The sequence below is a fragment of the Uloborus diversus genome, chromosome 7 (genome assembly GCF_026930045.1).
Source record: "Uloborus diversus isolate 005 chromosome 7, Udiv.v.3.1, whole genome shotgun sequence".
NCBI classification, from domain to species: Eukaryota; Metazoa; Arthropoda; class Arachnida; order Araneae; family Uloboridae; genus Uloborus; species Uloborus diversus.
Window position 1 is genome coordinate 103,885,013 of NC_072737.1, and position 22,150 is coordinate 103,907,162.

Below are 22,150 nucleotides of genomic sequence, written 5' to 3' on the forward strand. Positions count from 1 at the left end.
GGGCCCTTTCCTGATGTTGCCCTCTCCTGACTCTCCAAAATGGAGGGTCGGTCTTGGGCACAAGTACATTTGTGACCGTCACATAACAATGTCATGGTTGGACTCGTAGCGTACAATTAAGTTTTCGATAGAAGGGATATTTTGTTAGGAAGGTTGGCATCACCACTAAGGAAGATGCTGGGCCGTTTAACCGGTAATTGAAGTTATTGTTCAGTGTTGATGACCGTTGTCTTGTTGAATGTTACATATATATATATATATATATATATATACATACTAGCAAAAATACCCGGCGTTGCCTGGGTCAGTAATAATTGTGAGCATAGGCGGATTTAGGACTGAGTTCCTGGGGGGGGCAGGATTTTTTTTAGCAACAATTTTATTGCCCCCCCCCTCCCCCCCACTCTCATGTTTTTGTCTGTTTCCTGTTATGCATAAGTCCATGCTTTACTTTTTTGTGTGTCGTTTTCATTAATGCGTGTTTTCATGCAGTCCTTTTTGAATTGACCTAAAGAGAGGGAGCTGGTATCAAGAGAGTGATGCAGGGCTCCAATTTTAGGGGGCCGGGGATTTCTCCCCCGGAGAAAATTTTGTAAAATGGATATAAAATTCTGCATTTTCAAGCCTTATAAAGGTTAATTGTGTAGACATAGAAATTGATAACCAGATTATACAGTATGGTTCAAATTTTGTAAGAAACAGTCATTTTAAGTGTGAAAGAAAAAATAAACTATAGATTTCTCATTACAGCAACTTTTTTTTAAATATAAGCAGTGCAGAAAACGAAAAGGAATAGAGGTAGTGTATATTTTTTTTTCCTGACTAAACAGATTAATAATATGCAGTAGAAGTAATTGGAGCCCACTTTGCTTAGGATTTTCAAAGACTTATCTAATTATTTTCAAGGACTCTAGAATAAATAAAATTATTTAACGCACTTCATTTCTACTTTCCAGTCTCTGCTATTTTAATACTTGAGTGTAAAGTTTTAGTCCTGTTCTAACTTTGTGAGAAATAGCTATTTTAAATTTAAAAGAAAAAAAAAACTATAGATTTCTCATTACAACAACTTCTATTCAGTTGCAAGTGGGACAGAAAACAAAGAGGAATAGAAGTAGAGTGTAATTTTATTTTTGGGCTAAACAGATTGACAATATGCAGAAGAAAGATAAAAGCAAGCAACACCAAAAGAATTTCCAAAATTTTGCATTTGGGATTGAATAAATAGCAAGGTATGAAACATGTGAGTCACAAAAATTTATTTCAAATAATATGTTACAAACGTGAGAACCATGATTTTTACATTTTTGATACAGGATGTGGCAAGGAGCTGAATTTGACATATTTTGGCGTTCCTCCCCCTCTACCATTTGTTCGAAATTTTAAAATTTAAGGTTTGTAGCCACACTTTTTCAAATATTCAAGGTTTTCAAGCACTTGAAAATGAAATTAGTTTCTTCAAACAATTTTCATTTTTTAAGGAACGAATCATGATTTTTGGGGGGGGGGGGGGAGTTAGAGACCCACTTCAAAGCAGGGGCCCTAAGCAATAGCTTGTTTACCTTATAGGCAAATTCGGCCCGGTTTGTAATTCACTCTTACCTGCAAATTTTTGCTTGATTTGTTTGTAATTTTTACGAAAATTCGTCAGTTTTTACGGTTAAAGGATTTTTACGATTTTACCAATCTTTGTTAGGTTTTTATAGACTTTTATAAAATTTCAGTAAATTTTTCGAAAACTTTTGATGACTCAAGTATTTGGATTTCAATAATGACAAGATCTGACTCAATTAGACTTAGATGATTATGACTTACCTTACTTTTTAAACAATATTTATAAAGTAAGTAAAATTGTACTCAGTAAAATTATACTCTCCCTCTAAGTAAAAAGATTCACTTAATCAGATCACTCAGATAACTGAAATTTATTCAGTTTGCGGTAGTGTTTATTTTCTCTCTCTCTCTCTCTCTCTCTTTTTAAGAGAAGGAAAAAAAACTATGTTTTTTGTTTTTTAGAATTTCTCAAAAGGCCAATTAATCTACTAAGAACATAAATATTATGCATAAATATACTTGAAATGTGGACACAAATAATAACGAGTAGATCGTTCTGTTAGCGCTAATGGGGGGGGGGGGGAGTTTTTCCCCCTTTGCTAGGTTCTAATTTGTTAAAATAATCATCAATTATTATAAGTGTTGCAGCTTAATGTATAGCTCGTTTAGCCTATATGTTCATTCATATACTTGCCTAAAAGGTTTTTCAGTCCAAAATAGTGAATTTTGACACATTTTCAACACCCCAGTGACAGCTGTACTATTTTTATTTAATGTTCGTCCCCCCCCCTCCCCTTTTTTTCTTTTCTCTCAACAGAACAGGACATTCGCTTTTCTCTTCATTTTCATTAAACATTTTGTATTCAAAAAAGAAAAAGTTATGATTTTTTTGTTTTAAGATTTTGGAAGATGTGTTGTTACTATATAAAGTCCTCCCAAAACTGGGGGGGCAATGCCCCTATGCCCCCCTCTAAATCCACCCATGCCTTTCTCAACTATTCAAAAAAGAAAAAAAAAAAATAATTTTTTTTTAAATATTTGGAAGATGTGTTGTTACTACATAAAGTCCTCCCAAAGTTGGGGGGGCATTGCCCCCCTCTGCCCCCCCACAAATCCGCCCATGATTGTGAGAAACAATCGCTACTTTCTTTTGTTTTCTGTTTTAACTGAAAGAACTCAAAACACACCGCTTTGACGTCATTAAAAATTGAGCTTCATCCTTACCCATAAAAGTAAAACAGCAATAAGTATAAAGAAAGGAAGAGTATTCATTTAGAAACGAAAGCGCAAAGTGAAGCATATAAAAATTTGAAGAATTTCCAAAATATATCTAACAAAAACAAAGATCACTAAAAAAAACTGTTCGCTTCATTTACTTAAATAGTACACAAAAAAAAAAAAAAAAAAAAAAAAAAAACCTCTCTACTATGTTTACTTAAGAGTGCAAAAAGTGAGTTTCCAAATGTTTAAATGATTTTAGACTCATGTTTGCTCCGGAGAAGCCTTGATTCAAAATTTACATTATGATTACTTTTAATGTTGCTGCTGTTAGGCAACGAATTTTCGAAACAATGGGTTTAATCTTTTATCATTTGGTGTGGAAATGACATCACATGTACTGCTTTCGATCACGACGTTCTTAAACTGAGTTTTTTTAGCAATAAATTATAGCCTAAGTTGTTCCCCGATTATGTAGCTATCTATGAAGAAAAAATGGTTAAAATCCCTCCAGTAGTTTTGAAGTTTACCCCGGACATCCGGACAGAGATCAGCCCTTTATGTATAACGATATATATATATATATATATATATATATATATATATATATATATATATATATATATATATATATATATATATATATATATATATATATATATATTAGGGTGGTCCTTATTTATATGGGAATTTTTTTTTTGGAATTCAACAAGTGACGCCCCCTAGTTTTGTGACACTATAATAAAAAGTAACGTGTGCAAAATTTGAACGCGATCGGTCAATAATAAGACGTGCCCCTGGGCCGTTGAACTTTAACACTTTTGATAATTTTCTCACAAATCTTCGTGTTTTTACTTCATACCCAGTAGTACATCGTTTCTCCTAGGTTTGAAAAATAATTTTACAATGAGGTAGCATTGAAATTAATCCTTTTAATTACTTTATATCATCTAAAGTCTTTACGTTGAATAAGAATGAAAGAATGCTTTAGAAACTTTCTTTAATCGTACGCTTTTCTCAATGTATCTCGATAGTGTGTATTTTTTCCCGATAGTCTTGGACGATCTGTAAAATAAATTGCTTTGTGACTCATATTTCATAAATTAGTTGTGAAATTCTTCGATTAATTAATATTGTGCTCCTCTTTCGGATGTATCATTCACAATTTTCAGTATTTTAACAATCTCTCTTCCCTTTAAATAGCTTCCTCCATTTTGCCGTGAATCAGGATCAAATAGGAAAAAATCTTTTAGTATTTGTAACTTAATTTATTACAATTTTATTGACTCCTAATTGATTCTATAAAGAGGAAGTTCTTTACTAAGAAAGTATTCTAAATCATCTACTGTTATCTGAAATTTGTCAAACAGTCATTAGACGCGCCTTCCTTATCACAAGCATTTTTTGGACTAGTCTTTTCCTATCTTCAAAAATAATTCCTTCATCCAATACGAATAAAGCTACTAGTTTATCCCCTAAATACCATAGGTGATTTATAAATTTCCCAATTACTGCTTCTGCTGCATGTTTGTCGTCATTTTGTACGCTGCTAGTTTTTCAGACATATTATATTATTCAAAGAAGCCTCGATTGGGTTGCTGCAAAAACCATATCTTCATACAGCATTCAATTGTAAAACAGCATTGAAGGGCTTTCTTTTCATGTAAGGTCAATTTAAATTGTTTCCTAAATATAAAAAAATTCAAACAAAAATTCCTTTTGCCACTCATGTGGCTCAAAGATAAGCTCCAGGTTGCCAAAAACATATCCCTGTAGGAGGAAATTCACCACGAAATATTATTACAAGTTATGAGAATTCTCTGTAATCTTTCTCAATTCCGATTTTTACGAACAATAACATGTCATCAACTTCGTCTTTTGGAATTTAAGTGGTATGTGTACTTGATTGAAATGTTATAGGTTCTGAATGATGGAGATCTTTCCACAAAATTTTTAAACGCTTAAATAATTGAATATCTGATTTAGAACTAAGAAAGGCAAGAACTTCTTTAAGGACACACTCTGCAGTACGATTTCAAGTGCGTGATGATGGCAATCCAAATGTAATGTATCACCGTTCAGTTTTTGCTCTGAAAAATTGCATGCACAATTTATGCGGTTGGTAGTGCAAGTCGTTGAACAGTTAGCAATAAAGAACTCTCATCTAAAATATCATATACAACTGAAGAAATATCTAAGGCATTCCGAGTAGCTGTTCAATATTAGGACCTGAAGCTATCGCGGTAATCCTGCCGGCGTTCTTTTTCCAGTAACATCTGAATGTAACTTTGTATCCCAGTGAATAACTGCAAAATCTAAATTTAAATTCATGAAATTTAATTTTACCTCTCGAATATTTTCTTTTGCTCTCTTAAGGAATGTACGATTGATCACTTGGTCATTTGGATTTAAATTTACTGCATCTACATAGGCTGCAAATAAATGAACAACATCTTTATCAGTAATATGACATTTGTCTAACTGATTGAAAGGCGAGCAGATATCAATAGTTGTCAAGCTTTTTTGCATTGTGGTACACCAGCTGTAGAAAACAAAAGTTCAACAGGTTAGGATAGATACCCATTTCGGTTTCTAAATCTTGTGATTCGCAAGAATTTGATGATAATAAAAGACTATGTACTGAAATAGCAGAAAATTAATTTAAAGTATAGATTTCTACATTGTTCCGATCTGGATATTTTTTAAATTTATATTTTAGCTATGGAAAATACAGTATATTTTTATGCTAGGATTAATCGAGGATTTTTCGAAATTATATTTTAAAAATTAAAAATTGCATAAGCATTTAGGTATGTTTATAACTAAAGAACAGCGAATTAAAATATAATTGCAATTACTTATATTTCTAGCATTGAAACCTTGCGACTCTACTTGCCACACCTATTACATACACAGGGAATTTTGTAAATCGACACCCCCAAAGCCTGGAGGAGGCAATTTTTTGTTGCCAAAGTCGTTCATTAATGGCCTAGGCCATTCATTAATGGCCTATAGAATCCTTTGTGTCCATCTTGATGGGAAGAAATATTCCCCTGCCGCTTGATTGGAACAAGCGCAGAAGAGAGGTACGCTTAACCCAAACCATAGGTGAACATTTTATTCTCTGTAACATGTTAAATTTTACAGAATGAAACTGAGAGAATGGTCGGTCTGGAAGTAGCAGCACCTATTGAGGTTCAAAATTACTCTAAATATAAAACGTTAAAATATTTTTACATAAAAATGAGAAAATCCGCAATTTTTTCTTCGAAACTCAAAGAAGGGGGCCCTAGGGGCACGTGTTAATATTCATGGATTGACTTTAAATTTTGCATGGTTCATTTTTTTGTACAATGGAACAAATTGAGGGGGCGTCGCGTAAAATATCTGCAACTTCAAAAATAAGGACCACCCTAAGGACCCCTTGCAAGCCTATTAAAATAAATAAATAAATAAATTAAAATAAATAAATAAATAAATAAATAAATATATATATATATATATATATATATATATATATATATATATATATATATATATATATATAGGCTTGCAAGATTTCTGAAATGTTCAACCTGGTCACCGGAATAACCCTTCACCCTCCCCTTAATGTCACGAGCATTCAAACAAGTTAACACCTTTAGCTGGTTTTTAGAATATTTTACAGGGTCGTTCATTCTCAATGTTATAATTAACTGTTTACTAGTTATGAACCTAAAACTAGGGTTATAAGAAAGAACACAAGCACATAAATTAAAATAAAATGCCTTCTTGTATTTTAATATTTACAACTTATTTTAGTACAAAGAAACACTTTTTTTGTCATCTGTATTCAAATTTATCTTTTCCCGGGACAAGGAGTAAACCGGCCAGGACACCGGGATTTTGTCTGAAAACCGGGACTGTCCCGGTAAAATCGGGACGTGTGGCATGTCTGTATATATATAATATATATATATAAGAAACACTATCATATACTCTATTTGCAACCTGGACAAGTCAACCAAAATGAACTTCACTACACAGATCAATAGGCGCCATAGACAGCTCTATGATACTGGTAGACAGCAAATTTGATAGCAATATAAGGATTGAACAAGAAAGAACAAATTTTTTTTTAAAGAACGAAAAATTGAAAAAAATCCCAAAATACCCAGGGGCCTCATCAGGGGGTACGCCGCAAGGGTAGGTAAAAACCATGATATGTTTCGTGAGTGCTGCTGGCGAAATTGCCTAAAAAAGCAGCACTAGTCCCCGACATCTCACAAAACAAGCTACTGGGGGTACTGAATGTCCAGAATATCAGCATGACAAGAAGTAAGAACAATGAACATTTACAAACCAAAAATACAAGCTTTATATAAAGAAAAATAGAACAATATTTAAACTACAAGAGTACAAAATTTACAATTGAACTCAATATCAAAAGAAAAAAAAAAGAACGTATAACAATCAAATTCAAGAAACAGAAGAATTGACCTACCGCTAATCCTCCACAAGCTTGCAAATGAAATGTTTCGTAAGATGCTCCGGATATTGGTTCTCAGTTATGGATGCAGTTAAAATTTGAATCGCGGTTTTCAGATTTGTTTTATTATTGCAGATTTTTTTGTATCTAATAATTTGTGAAATATTTATATTTTTGAACACTATTTCACTTACACAACTGTGAAAATGAATTAAAGAATACACTTTAAAATCAAAATCCTGACGTTTATCATACAAATTGTCATTTGAACCATTGATGTTATTTGAACCATTTGAAATGGTTCAAATTTCTACAGACAGATAATGGGATATCAATGGGCACATCTTTTTCTAGTGCATTTACCAATCTATTTTTGCATTATTATGAATCTTTTTTTTTAATAAACAGCAGTATAGAAGCATTTAGATATATTGATGACATCATCATTTTTAACAAAAATGATTTTCACAATTTATATAAAGAAATTTTCCCAAATGAACTACTGCTGAAACAAACAAATAAGGATGAGTCAGTTAATTTCCTTGATCTCAATATTCAACTAAATAATAAAGTTCCCAGTATAGCTTTGTATGATAAGCGTCAGGATTTTGATTTTAAAGTGTATTCTTTAATTCATTTTCACAGTTGTGTCAGTGGAAAAGTGTTCAAAAATATAATTATTTCACAAATTATTAGATATAAAAAAATCTGCAATAATAAAACAAATCTGAAAACAGCGATTCAAATTTTAACTACAACCCTAACTGAGAACCAATATCCGGAGCATCTTACACTGTTAAAAAATCAGGAAGATTTTCTGGTAATTGTTACTGTAAAATTGCATCGCTGACGCATCGCTGATTTTTACGGTAATTTATACCGGAGAAATAAGCGATCCCAGCGCCAACTGGTTGCTGTGGCCTACCGAAGAAACCGTAAAATTTTACAGTAACATTTGATTTTTACGGTAATAGTTACTGGCAACATGGATGCCAGTAACAATTACCGTAAATTTTCCGGAAAATTTTTAACAGTGTACGAAACATTTCATTTGCAAGCTTGTGGAGGATTAGTGGTAGGTCATTTTTTCTGTTCCTTGAATTTGATTGTTATACGTTTTTTCTTTTGATATTGAGTTCAATTGTGAATTTTGTTCTCTTGTAGTTTAAATATTGTTCTATTTATCTTTATATAAAGCTTGTATTTTTGGTTTGTAAATGTTCATTGTTCTTACTTCTTGTCATGATGATATTGTGGACTTTCAGTACCCCCATTAGCTTATTTTGTGAGATGTCGGGGACTAGTGCTGCTTTTTTAGGCAATTTCGTCAGCAGCACTCACGAAATACCTCATGAGTTTTTCCCTGCCCTTGGGGAGTACCCACTGATTAGGCCCCAGGATATTTTGGGATTTTTTTTCAATTTTTCGTTCTTTAAATTTTTTTTTCTTGTTCAATCCTTATATATATATATATATATATATATATATATATAATTTAAGAAGCGTCATCTTCTGACTAACTGAGTAGATCTAGATAACTAGAGTGGAGGATGGCTTGCTACACTCACCAAAGGTTCTTTACGGATGGATAAATTTATTAATATACTTATGGTCTTACCTAGTATATTTGGTAACTCTTTTGCCAAAAAATGAATTTCTTCTGCATTCTTTGGGGCTAAAAGTTGTCTTCCATACAAAAATGTGCAAATAAAATTCGCAACAGCCCAGTTTACACCATCAAGGTTGATAATGTACGGAGGATTTTCAAAGACACCTTCTTCTGAAACTGAATCTATAGTAAATACAGTTATTTAAACACAGGATAGAAAGGTGCAAAGTTGCACATGTAATAACTTAAGGTATACAAACACATAATGGAACGTACAACTGCATCTACAGTAGCTTTAGTTACGTAAACACAAAATGAAACGCACAAGAAATATTTAAGATATCCTACTGTTGCTCTGAGGCGACAATATTCTCGACTGCAAACTTAACTTGACAATGGAGAAATGACCAGGGGCTAAGCGAGGGAAATAGTTCCTAGCACCTTGCCCGATATTCGGGTTAAATTACGCTCTTCATTTTAGAAATCGGATTAGATAGTTAAATCTACGCATGCGTAACCTTTCTTTCTCATAATTTCTGTTAATCGTTAAATATTTTCAATTTTGCCAGTGAAGTTGTAAATTCATCCGCGGAACATTTCATCCATTTGAATCAAACGCGTCAGCCTATAGCAACTCAGACAGGTGGTTGGGGTTCCTTCTTCAGTCGTTTGAACTATAGTCAATTTCAATACCTTTAGCGATATTTAGTTATCGAATGCTCCTTCCAGAAATTTGCACAAATAAAAGCTTAAAAACGAAATTTGGTGCTATCTGGGATAACGTTAAGGTGATGGAAAAGGTCCAGGGGCTGGCTCTTTCTGGAAATTGTTAGTTGTGGAACTCGTGAAAACACAATTATAGGCTATCTTTAGGAAAATTGAGAAAAAGGTTTTGGGGATTTACTTTAGGAGTTTTTTTAAATTTAAGCTTTTAAGAAGGAATTTTACGCAATTTCTGGTGAAGTTACGTTACTAGGCGGTTCTCCTCCTTAAATTTTTCGACATCGAACATGCAAATTTATCCTGTAACTTGTGATGTTTAGGAAATAAAGAAGGGTCTTCCCGGAAAGGTTTCGTTAGTCAAGTTTGAGAGACACAATTTTAGGCTGTGTTTGGTGACGCCTAAAAATGGGGAGAGGGGGAAATGGTAAGGTTTGGAAGCTCTCTATATGAAAATACAACTAAGTTTTCAAACTAAGTGTAGTCCGGGGACTCCCCCGAAAATTTATCAAGGTTGAAGTCATAAAAACGCAATTTTCAGCTCCGTTTAAACAAGAGTGCAGGGGAGAATTCAGGCACTTTCTTCGGCTAAGTTTGAAAATTGAAATCTTAAGAAAACAGTTTATACTATTTTATAGTAATGTTAGGAAAAGAGTTAAGGTTTGAAGATCTTTTGCAAAATTTTTTCGATTTCGAAGTCCTTAAAACGCATTTTAGGCTGGCTTGGACAATGCTAGAATAGGCTTTAGGGTTCGGGGCTGTTTTCCGAAATTTTTTGATATTGAAGCTCTGAAAACAGAATTTTAGGTTATATTTTGATGGAATGCGTCGTCTTCCAAGGAAACGTTTCAAGCTTGAAGTCCTAAAAATGCACTTTTTTAAAGTTATTTTAAGAGAACGGAGAGTGTTTGGGGACTTTCCCTACAAATTTTCGACATTAAGCCTAGAAAAGCAATATTAAAAACTTTTTATGGTAATGTGAGGGGAAGGAGTTGGAGATTCGAAAGCTCTTGTCCGTCCTAAAAACATATTTTAAATCTTACTTAAACGACGATAAAATAGATAGGGAAAAAAAAATTCCTCACCAGAAGAAGATTGAAATTGAAGCGCCAAAATACTATTTTATTCTATGTTTGCCCAAGTTACAGTTACGGGTGAAGATTTGAGCAAATTGGAAAAAAAGCCGGAAAATTTCCGCCAGAAATGATCGAAATTAGAGCTCTAAAAATGCAATTTTCAGTAATTTTTGTCGACATTCGGGGGAAGCGGGGCTCTCCCCTGAAAGTTTTCCAAAATTATAAGTCTAAAAACAGTTTGAGATTCACATTGCAAACACATTGCATAACAGCATTTAAGGTCTAAATTTTAATCAATATATTATTTATTTTCAAGTTAGAAAATTTATAACTCAGAGTAAATTTGAAGACAATAACTCATTTTGATATATTTGCTCTTTATTTGTATCATTGCCGGTAGAAAAAGTTAATTTATCAGAGATTTCTGGAAAAAATTAGAGAGGAAGTTCTGGAAAGTTGACCTTACTTGAAGAAGAATTGAGAAGAAAAAGTTCAGCAAATTGCACTGAAAATTTTACAAGAAATTATTCGGTAATTATAATTTTTGAAGTCTGTGAAAAATCATGGATGAGAAGCGTAATTATTGTTACTCTAGATTTTATTAGCTTTATAAGGCTTGGTAATATCATTTAATAGTAGGAATTGTAGCAAAATCTAAATCTTTAGGAAGCGAAACTACTGGATGCACTTACAAAACATATATTAGCAGGACTCGACTGAATATACTCACGTGATTGGTTAAGTGATTCCACAGATGTGATTCTTTTTACAATCCATAGAAGCAAAATAGCAGTAGATACAATGAAATTGAAACACATGCGCATTTTTAAACGCGGAAAATAATTAAAAAGGATAACTCAGTAACGTTTAAGAAAAATATCTGAAAAATTATATTTCAATCTTCTCAAATCAAGTTCGAAATTACCGTGCATCTTAAGCTTTGCTGATATCCTATAACTACTTTTGCGAGAGCACCATATGTTTCCAAGCAGCTTGGCTCATTAAGACGATAAGCGTTTGATGGTGTTTACCCATAGCGCGTAAATTACCCAAACGAGAGTGGACCTCAAATATTGGTCTTTCTCTTAAACGTTATTCCTTTATAGCACAGATGATGTAAGTGGATACATCCGATTCGTCCGATAATGTCTAAATAACGTTGTTTTTCTCCTTTGATGGCTTTTATCTGAATAGGGTATTAATTAAATTGCATGAAGACCCAAAGTACAGTGCTGGTCAAATTATTAGACTAAGACTGTTTTAAAAGCGAATTTTTTTTTATTGATTACATAACTATAGACACATTAACGAACAGTGAAATAATCATCTAATATTTAGTATGCATTACCTTGTTGTTGATGAGCATTTTAAGACTTTTTGGCATACTTTTCACAAGGTTTACACCATTTCTTAACTTTTTAAAAAAGGAGGTAAAAAATTGTTTACACTCACTATTATATATACTCACATACACATACTCACTAATTACCTAAAACTAACTTTAAATGTAAATGAACACACTAATAAAAAGAAATAGTGAACTGTTTAAGCTGATTGAGGTTATGTTCCTGGTAGGTCGATAAACAAAGCAGACAGTGCTGCGACCTGCAAGCATTAAATTATGCTAAAATAACGTAATAATCAGTGTACAGTATGTACTGTACTTTAACAGTAAAATAAATAGTATTTTACGACAAATAGTGTACAAAAAACAAAAACAAACAAAAAAAAACTTTTTAGTCTAATAATTTGGCCAGCACTCTAATAGGGTAAAGTAAAAAATGTTTTAAAAAATGTGTTGGGAAAGTAACAGGGTAAAAAAGAAGAAACTTACAAAGTCTTAAAAATATTTAAATAGTAATAATGAAGGAACAAATAGCGTAGAAGTGTCAAAAGGTATTTCTTTACAAAAGTTTAAAAGAAAATCCAATCAAAAACATTATTTCGCGACATCCAATAATTTGTATCATAAGATTATCTAACTAACTGCGACTGATCTACACGTTTCAACATTTTTTTTAACAACAATGAAAAGTATTCAGTCGATTGTAAAAACTGCCATGGCAAGCCTTGAAAAATGAAGACATAAAAAAAATATGATGGCTTCATGGCACATGGAAGAAAAATACATAGCGGCCGATGCACATAAGGGTGTGTCATTTAATTTTTATTCCGAAATTTTTGGAGGCACAGGATTAAAAAGATGCTATGAGTGTGCTCTCCAGCTAACATGGTGAAATGTCACTACATTCAAACAAGTCTTTTTGTCTCTGGATTGATTTTGAAATTTAGATTCCTTCCCTAAATTGTGTTTTTATAAAAGATTAATAAATGTTACTTTACGTAGTAGTCCAGTCATATTATACAAAAAAGGGGCTGAAATCGCAAAGCACGATGTAGTTCTGAATTTTTAATATGTTGTCTGGGTCAGTTAGGGTAGTGTAATGCTGAGTTTGCAGTTTTCAACTGCGAAATTTTCGGCATTTTTTTAGTTTTTCCTGTTTAACTTCTAAACTATCCAACTTTTGATGCTGAATGTGAATATCTGTTTTAAAGTAGCTCTCTGTTCGACGAATAGTTTAGGAGATATTGTGCATCAAAAAATGGTCATTTTTAGCGAAAAATAAAACAATTATACTTCGATCGCTTTCCACGCCAAATATGGACATGAATTCGCACTTTAATCGAAAAAACCTGGATATACTGTTATAGTACATTTAATTGGTTGGGCACCCCCCAACTATAGAACAGTCATTTATTATGTATTGCATTTTACTCACCAGGGTTGGTACAGTGATGATAGGCGGGGCTTAAATAAATAAATGTACTACATTTCCTTTTCTCTTCTTCCCTTTATTTATTTATTTATTTTTTGTGTGCATGTTATCAACTTTGAAAACTTTTACAAATTTCTCTAATTGATTTGCATTAATTACTAAATAACTTACATTTTGTATTATTCAAGTAGAAATTTTTAAGACGTAGCGAAATTATTCCAATTAATTTGTATTGATGTTTCAAATTTTTGTATTTCAAATGTAAAAGTTATTTATCCCTTTGCATTACTTAATTTAGAATATTAATAATTTGTTATTGTTCTTCTTATTATAAGTTTTTCCTTGACCATTCAAAAATCTTAATTGATTAGCGTAAATTTAGTTCTGGAATTGAAACAATTTATAGAGTTTACTATGCCAAGAGTGCCCCCTGGAGGTGGGGGGTCATTGCGCCGTTGAAAATTTTAGGGGGGTTGTTTTGAAGGGTATTTTCCTCCTTTTTTTGGGGGGGGAGCTCTTGCTTTGGGGTCTGGGCGAAATTTAGGCGGGGGGGGGGCACCCCTGATTTTGCAGATACATATAAATTTGAAAGTTCGAAGTTTCTGAACGTGGATGTTTCAAAACATCGATGTTTTTGGGTAGAAATATCGATACCATAGATATTTTAATTTTAAACATCGATGTTACACCATTAGCTGCGAACCAAGAATGACTGTCGGGCGTGGGTTGGAATTCGTTTTGAGGAAGGCATCGAAAAACTTGTACCACGCCTTGAGAAATGCTCAAATACCGGATGTAGTTACGTTGTAAAGTAGAATTTAAATGAAACTTTAGGGTAAAAAACTTTAATCCTAAACTTAATTTTTATGTCCCTTTTTTCTCAAGAAGTTTTAATGACAGAAACTTACAATTTTAAGTGTTTTCAAGATTATATCAAAGACTCTACCGAAGTGAAAACTTTATGGCAATTCTGTATGTTTCGTAATTAGTTAAATTTTAACTAATGGTCACTTTTTGAATGAAGATCGTTTTTGACCATAAAAGCAGATTTTGAGGAAAAAGTGTGAGTTGTAAAGCAAAAGTTTCATTTCAGTGTAATTATGAAATTACAAATAAAGTATGGTGAAACTTTCGAAGTACGTAATATGTAAAGTAGTTTTCTCGGAAAAGGATCATGAGTTTTTGAAATGGACGGTTTGAGTAAATCGCGTTTGAAAGTAAAATTGTACGACGTACGTACATTTTAACGCATTTATGCCCCATCGATACTGGATTTGAAGTACTTTTAATCAACATAGAAACATGAATTCTATGTCGCTTGAAAGCTTTTGGCTTGAATATTTTGACTATATAAAAACTGAAAAGTTATTTTTAAAGGTTTTAGGGTACCAACTTCCTTTAAAGTAAAAACAACGTGAAACAAAAACAATGTGTGTGTGTGTGTGTGTGCGTGTGTGCGTCAAATAAAATCAATGCGAAACTAATGCTGCCATTAGTTTCTTAAAAATTATCAATGTCCAAAGATGCAAGTCTCCGAAGATACAATTCAATTTCAGGCTTTCAATTTTATACATACAAAATGAAACACACTTAACACATAATAAATTAATTTATTCTTAATAAATAACACAGTAAAAATGTCACAATTTACACAGTTCCATACGAAGTCTGTATGTGCAGGGTTTTATGCTCCGAGGAAGAGTGCAGAAGAGTGTAGGTTGTAGTTGGGGCAGACCATGGCTGCTTCTCCGCAGACGAGAATATCAGAAAGACGAGCCCAGTTGCCAGAAGAACGCCAACTGTGATGTAGAACACGATGTGCCATTGATGAAGTGTTTGCTGCAAGAAATGCATGGTTTGGGTTAAGTTTAAGCTTTTCACATTTTGAAAAACGCTAAATGTTATCCATTTGAAAATTAAAAAGTCACTAGTTTTCTTTCAAATACAATAAATTTATTTTTTCCGAAATATGTTTTCAACTTAATTTTTTATCACGTATTTTACTTTTTTATTTTTTGCCTTTTTCTGTTTTAAAAGTAAAACGTTTTGCTCAATACAGGAGAATTATTGTCAGACCGCAGTCAAATAATTCCGCTGCAATTCTTTTATCCGATTTGTATTTTTATTTGCAGATAACTCAATTATTATCTTTATATATTCCCTACATTTTATTTTGTTGACCCACATTTATTTAAAGAACTAGAAAATCGCCAGTAAAAATATGACGAGTAAAAACTGCTTCTACATTTGAACGAAGCCATTGCCTGTTTCGTGATATTTTGATAGTTGAAATTTTATCCCTTACTCCAGTGGATGAACCCTAAACTTCAGTAGATAGCGTTAGTTGTTGACTACTTCGTTTCTTCATTCACCTAAAATGACAATGTTACCATTAAAACAGTTAAGGTACTTGATCAAGTTCAGACTTGACAAAATAAAGCATGTCAAACATTAACAAAAAGCATTATCAAAATACTAGAAAATCACCCGTCAAGGTATGACGAATAAAAATTGCTCCTACATTTGAACGAAGTAATTGCCTGTTGGGTGATATTTTGATAGTTGACATTTTAACCCTAACTCTATTTGATTAACCCTAAACTCCAGTAGGTAACGTTCATTGTTGACCACTTTTTTGTTTCTTCATTCTCCTAAAGTTAGTCTTACCAGTAAAACAGTTAAATTATCGGATCCAGTTCAGCCTCGTTAAAATAAAGCATTTCCTTGCATGTTCAAATATTACCAAAAAAATATTTTCAAATTCTCATGCTGTGGCGCGAGTTTCAGTGTTGGTGACGTCTGGAGCATTACTCGATCAGTGAATTCGCTATTATATACACGAAGATATGTGCGAATAACTGTTCGGATGACAAAGAAATCATTTTGATGTAATTTTTTATAGTTTGACATCTTTTAGAAATTCGTCTTATTTTTCAGTATTTAAATGCATATACACTTCATTTTATACTGACACGAAATAATAAAAAAAGTGCGTAGCTCAGCACGTTACAGTTTATATTTACATTAAATTCATAATTTCTTTCGTTAATTGTTATTTTTTTCTAAACTAGTTTATAGAGCCATTCCATTTCAGATCAGGCAGGATCTGAAATGGAATGGCTCTATAAACTTTTTGCAAGGATTTTGCAAGAAAAATTTTTTTTCTTCAGTTACAGCCTATTAAAATTCTGCACAAAATCCGCCATTTTGGAAAAAACCGGCGAAACACTCCATTTTAAATGGACACTATTTCAAAAGTATTTAACCTATTCGAATAATTCTTTTTTCTAAAAATAAATAAGGACCCATATATCCTCTAGACATCATTTTTGAAAGTTTAGTTAGATTTTTTAATAAAGAAAAAAATTCATTTTTGCCGCGAAAAAACTGCATTTTTACCGATTTCATGATTTTTTTTCCTCCATGAAAAAAATGTTTTTTTTTTTTTACTAAACGGAGATAGCAGTCTAAAGCCGTTATATGATAGTTTCATAATATATTTTATTAGAATCCTTGGATGCATACAGCCTCGGAAATAAAATTTGAAATTTTGAAAATTTTCAAAAATTAGCGATTTTTGAAGTGATTTTACTCAAAAAACCCATTTTTTAAAAATCTAAAAATTGACTCACTTGAACCCCATATAATGCTTAACAAGTGGATAGACCCCGCATCCAGTATTTTTTCCCATAAAATGTTTTATGATTTTTTGAAAGTGACCTTATCGCCCATGGCATGCATGTAAAATAAAAAATTCTAATAATTTCAGTCACTGAAAATCTGATCATATTAATGGATTAATGCCTAATAGCTACAATGATGGTGCACTTTATCAGCAACAAATAAAATTTTACTGACTTTTAATAATATAGCAATATCAAACCGCTTTTGATGACCCAGTCAATTCGTCTTTTTGAAAGACTCTGTGTTTAGCCTTTAGATAGAAGAGCCTTTGGTGATTATATTAATGACTAATTCAGTGGCTCCCAAAAGCGTTCGTACACCTTGAAATTTTGTAGTAAAACCAAAATAACGCAAAACTGAATTCGAATATGAAGTCCAATTTTTTTTCACATCATTCCTATGCCATTCTGAATAAAACCCAGCAATTTTTTTCAAAATATCTGATTACCCAGTCAATTCGCCTTTTTGTATTTCGTTATATAAATGTATTTTTCTGTTGATCAGCGCCTAATTGTTATGGGAGCTGAGCTCCCATACTTCCTTATTTGTTTTACTCGAATTTTTGTATTTTTGACCGAATTCAGGCCACTTAAGCATTAAAACAAGTTCTGAAGACTATAGGGATCCTGCACTTCTTTTGTTAGAAATTGGATCCCTGGCTATAATAGTCACCTTTAGTGAGATCTGTTTGATTACCTCAACTTACAACCATGTTCAATTGATTACTTCTCTCATAAAACAGGTGGGCTTTTTAAATTCTTAAACTACAAGTGAGTTTTACGGTTTGAATTTAGTATAAATATTCTTACGTATAAAAGTAATCATACGAGGTAGGATCCAAAAATTATGTGACAACATTCGCCAATGACAACCAAAGCACGAAATTAAAATTAATCGTTTTAAATGCATTGTATTGTTCTTCCCTTTGATGATTTCCCCTGTCGTGTAATTGAGTTGAAGAGAATGACTATTGAAAGAGAAAAAATATGATTTGTTGCTGCATATGAAAGTAACGGTGAATGCATAGCTTTGGAGACGAAATAAACTAATATTTATTTAAAAAAAAGGAAAGATTTTAACTGTTACTAATAAAGTACATCATTATCATAGCTAGTCATTAATATAATCACCAAAGGCTCTTCTACCTATAAACTACACACAGAGTCTTACGAAAAGACGAATTGACTGGATCATCAAAAGCAGTTTGTTACTGATATATTATTAAAAGTCAGTAAGATTTTAGTTGTTCCTGATAAAGTGCACCGTTTTTGTAGCTATTAGGCATTAATATAATCAGATTTTCAGTGACTGAAATTATTAGACATTTTTATTTTACATGCATGCCATGGGCGATAAGGTCACTTTCAAAAAATCATAAAACATTTTATGGGAAAAAATACCGGATGCGGTGTCTATCCTATGGGGTACAAATGAGCAAATTTTTAGATTTTTAAAAAATGGGTTTTTTGAGTAAAATCACTTCAAAAATCGCTAATTTTTGAAAATTTTCAAAATTTCAAATTTTATTTACGAGGCTGTATGCACTCAAGGATTCTAATAAAATATGTTATGAAACTATCATATAAGGGCTTTAGACTGCCATCTCCGTTTAGTAAAAAAAAACTTTTTTTTCATGGAGAAAAAAAATCATAAAATTGGTAAAAATGCAGTTTTTTGGCGGCAAAAATGATTTTTTTTCTTTATCAAAAAACCTAACTAAACTTTCAAAAACGATGTCTAGAGGATATATGGGTCCTTATTTATTTTTAGAAAAAAGAATTATTCGAATAGGTTAAATACTTTTGAAATAGTGTCCATTTCAAATGGAGTGTTTTCCCGGTTTTTTCCAAAATGGCGGATTTTGTGCAGAATTTTAATAGGCTGTAACTGAAGAAAAAAAATTTTTCTTGCAAAATCCTTTTGGGATAGTTCATATGTACCTTAGTTGTAACTACTGTATTTTTTTCAAAAAAATCGGTGATGGTCATGACACTTTTCATACCTGCCTGCCTGATTTGAAATGGAATGACTCATACGCATTTTCTTACACGTATAAAGCAGAGTGACTGTAGAGATTGGCATTTGGGCATGGGTGGCAAAAGTTGCCTTCACATCTTGTGATCGATAGCAACTAATTTGGATGTGAACCTTCATCGTATTGTTGTAAAGTCATGAAGTTCATCCTTTAAAAGGATAATATTTTCAATAATTATTTATTACGTAATATAAACTTAGTTGTTGTATTTCTCGTTGTCTTTTACAACTTTCTAAATCTCGACAGAAATTCCATTTGGTTGTTTTTTGCTTGCTTTGTTAAGATCTGAGTTTTTTAAAGCATGTTTTCAGGTAACCCGTGAACAGATTAACTATAAAACAACAACGTAATTAAAATATAAATGATGCGTTCAGAGCTGAAGTGTATCAAGGCCAATGACGACTTGATCCATTTTAGCTCTTAATGCATAATTTAACACGAAACATTTTGGACTCGTATTACACGATGCGTTCAGAGCCAAAGTGAAACAAGTCGTTCATGGAGTTCATCTACTTTAGGTTTGAACGCCTCAAATATTGCAAGACGTTGTGAAGACTTGTTTTGGAAATGTTCAAGAAATTCATTTTTCAATGCAGAAAAACATGTTTTCGGATGTAAAGTCACTTATAATCTCACTTTGTCGCGTGATTTACATCCAATAGTCCACAGTTTTCTGGAGTGAAAAAGGGGTACCTTAAACCCTGAAGCATACGTCTCCAACTTCTTGCAATATTTGTTCGTCGTTGCTTCATTGTTTCTACGTTGTCCAAATGTATTTATTCATTCAGCGAACAGATACTTTCACATTTGCGTCTTGAATGAAAGTTCCCTCTTTTAGTACCAGACATCCATGTATGTCACCGTAACCAACTAAAGAAAGTAATGCAGAAATCATACTACTTACATAATGTTCAGTCAGACTTCCTACGACTAATGGCGCCAAAAAGCCGGTGAGATTCGAAATGGTGTTGGCTATGCCCATCAGGGTCCCTGAAACGTAAGATGAATTTCACAATGCATTATATTTCACAGCCTTTTACATAGTTTCAAATAATTTACAAATAAACAGTTAAGCTAAACAAAATCCTCGTCCAGTAGACTTTCAAACAAGTCCAGCAGACTTCCATCATATATTTTTTATAGGCAGATTATAACTTGTAGTCTTTTTGCTCTTAAATAAATGAGGATGTTTTTCCCTGTTTCTCATTTGGTAACGGAAACAAATACCGTTCATTACCTGAGTTAAATGTGTACACCGTACGCATCTCGAACCACATCAAAACGGTACTCAAGTTCATCTCATGTCCGCGAACTGTGCAACTCATTAAACTCTAGTATCGCTTTTTGTTTAATAATGATTAAACGTCTCACACTACGTTTGTTTTACTGTGATGATACAGCCGTTAAAGTAAGTTACTTATAATTAGGCATTTTTTTATTATTCATTTTCTTTGGATGTCATAAAAAAATTCTTCAGCCTGCAAAATATTATTCCGCAAACCGCATATTCATACGACAATTTGTTGTTTTTCTATGAATTTTTAAAATGTGTCAAGGAATTTTCGGACACCCTGTATAAGAGCAAAAATACTGCATTAAAAAAACCAACTATCGTTAATCATTCTTTAACTTGGAGCATATTACACTTTGGTAATACAACGCCAGCTAGAGAATATATCAAAGGGGTACGCTAGTTATTCGAGCAGCTGCTCCACGACGCTGTTAAAACTGTACCGAGTTGACTCTCAACCAGTTGACTCGTGTGTAGAGCGAACGCTCGGCAATGTCCCGATGAGTTGAATCAACTGAAAAGTTGATTACTCTCATCGGGATGCGAATTGGTAGCGACTATCAAAGTAAATCTAAGAGTTGTCCCGCACATTATTAGGTATAATTTTGTTACAGTGAAACCTTATAAATGAAGCATTCAATGACCAGCAATTTGCCAATCATTCCCCAACTTGAGGCCCAGACCATCGCTATTCAGAAAGCAGAAATTAATCAATTAGGGTCACTTGATTGCGGCCTCCTACACACGAGGCGGTTGGTGGAATCAACTTTTCGAAAAAATGTCCTTTCAGCTGGTTGACTTGCGTTAAATAACCGTTGTCTTCACACGAGGCAATTCAGTTGAATCCACTTTTCTTCCAATAAGCCGAATTTATTCGAGCAGCTGCTCCACGACGCTGTTAAAACTGTACCGAGTTGACTCTCAACCAGTTGACTCGTGTGTAGAGCGGACGCTCGGCAATGTCTCGATGAGTTGAATCAACTGAAAAGTTGATTACTCTCATCGTGATGAGAATTGGTAGCGGCTCTTGTGTCTGGTGCGGGTCATGGTTACCTGTGATTGGCTGCGCAGGGCAGGAAGATCGCAGGTAGCCATGGCCGGGCACACCAGGTGCAGTTGATTGCCGTGTGAAGGATGACAGGCGATTCCTTCACTTTTCTACCTGGTTCCACTTCCTAATAACTGCTCGTTCGAAAATTGATTCAGCTAAAGCGTAATTTGAACATCGTCCGCACATCACGTTTGCCACGTTAAGCGGACAGACGTACTGTTCGGTATTTTAACGCGAAACCTTACTCGAATTTGCGCATGCGTCAGGTATCTTCTGATTTCATCAAAGGGAGAAGCATTCATATATTGCGAACGCGAGTAAAGCACATGTCTGTACTCTCACATAATAAAGAGAGTGCGCTTATCTAGTGGAGACCAATGAAATGCGACTCCCAACTCTAATGACGTCAGATATCTAGCTTCTCGTGAGCCAGCTATCTAGCCTCGTGTGAAGGAGGCCTATGTCTTTCTTTGATTGGAACGCACCTGCATATTCTGGTGATAAGTCCAGATGTGAGAGCATGTAACCAGAATAACAAAATCCTCCAATGGCCAGTGAGCATGTGAAAAAGATGATGTGGAGAGTGACGTCACATCCTGCTAAGCAGACGCCGATGAGTCCCGCTGCCGTACCGAGGCACGCTGAAAAAGGTTTCACAGTTTAGCAT

The 22,150-nt window shown here is 33.3% G+C and overlaps 1 protein-coding gene across 2 annotated transcripts in view; it reads right to left on the reverse strand.

Moving 5' to 3' along the window:
- Positions 1–15,016: 15,016 nt before the first annotated feature.
- Positions 15,017–22,150, reverse strand: part of LOC129225985 (putative inorganic phosphate cotransporter) — a 59,881-nt gene continuing 52,747 nt past the window's right edge. For both annotated transcript variants that reach the window (XM_054860557.1, XM_054860558.1), the window contains 3 exons: positions 21,969–22,124; positions 20,046–20,131; positions 15,017–15,261 (listed from right to left, as the gene is read on the reverse strand). In XM_054860557.1, coding sequence (XP_054716532.1) covers positions 15,070–15,261; positions 20,046–20,131; positions 21,969–22,124 — 434 coding nt within the window. In that variant the 3' untranslated portion in view covers positions 15,017–15,069. The remainder of the gene's footprint in view (positions 15,262–20,045; positions 20,132–21,968; positions 22,125–22,150) is intronic.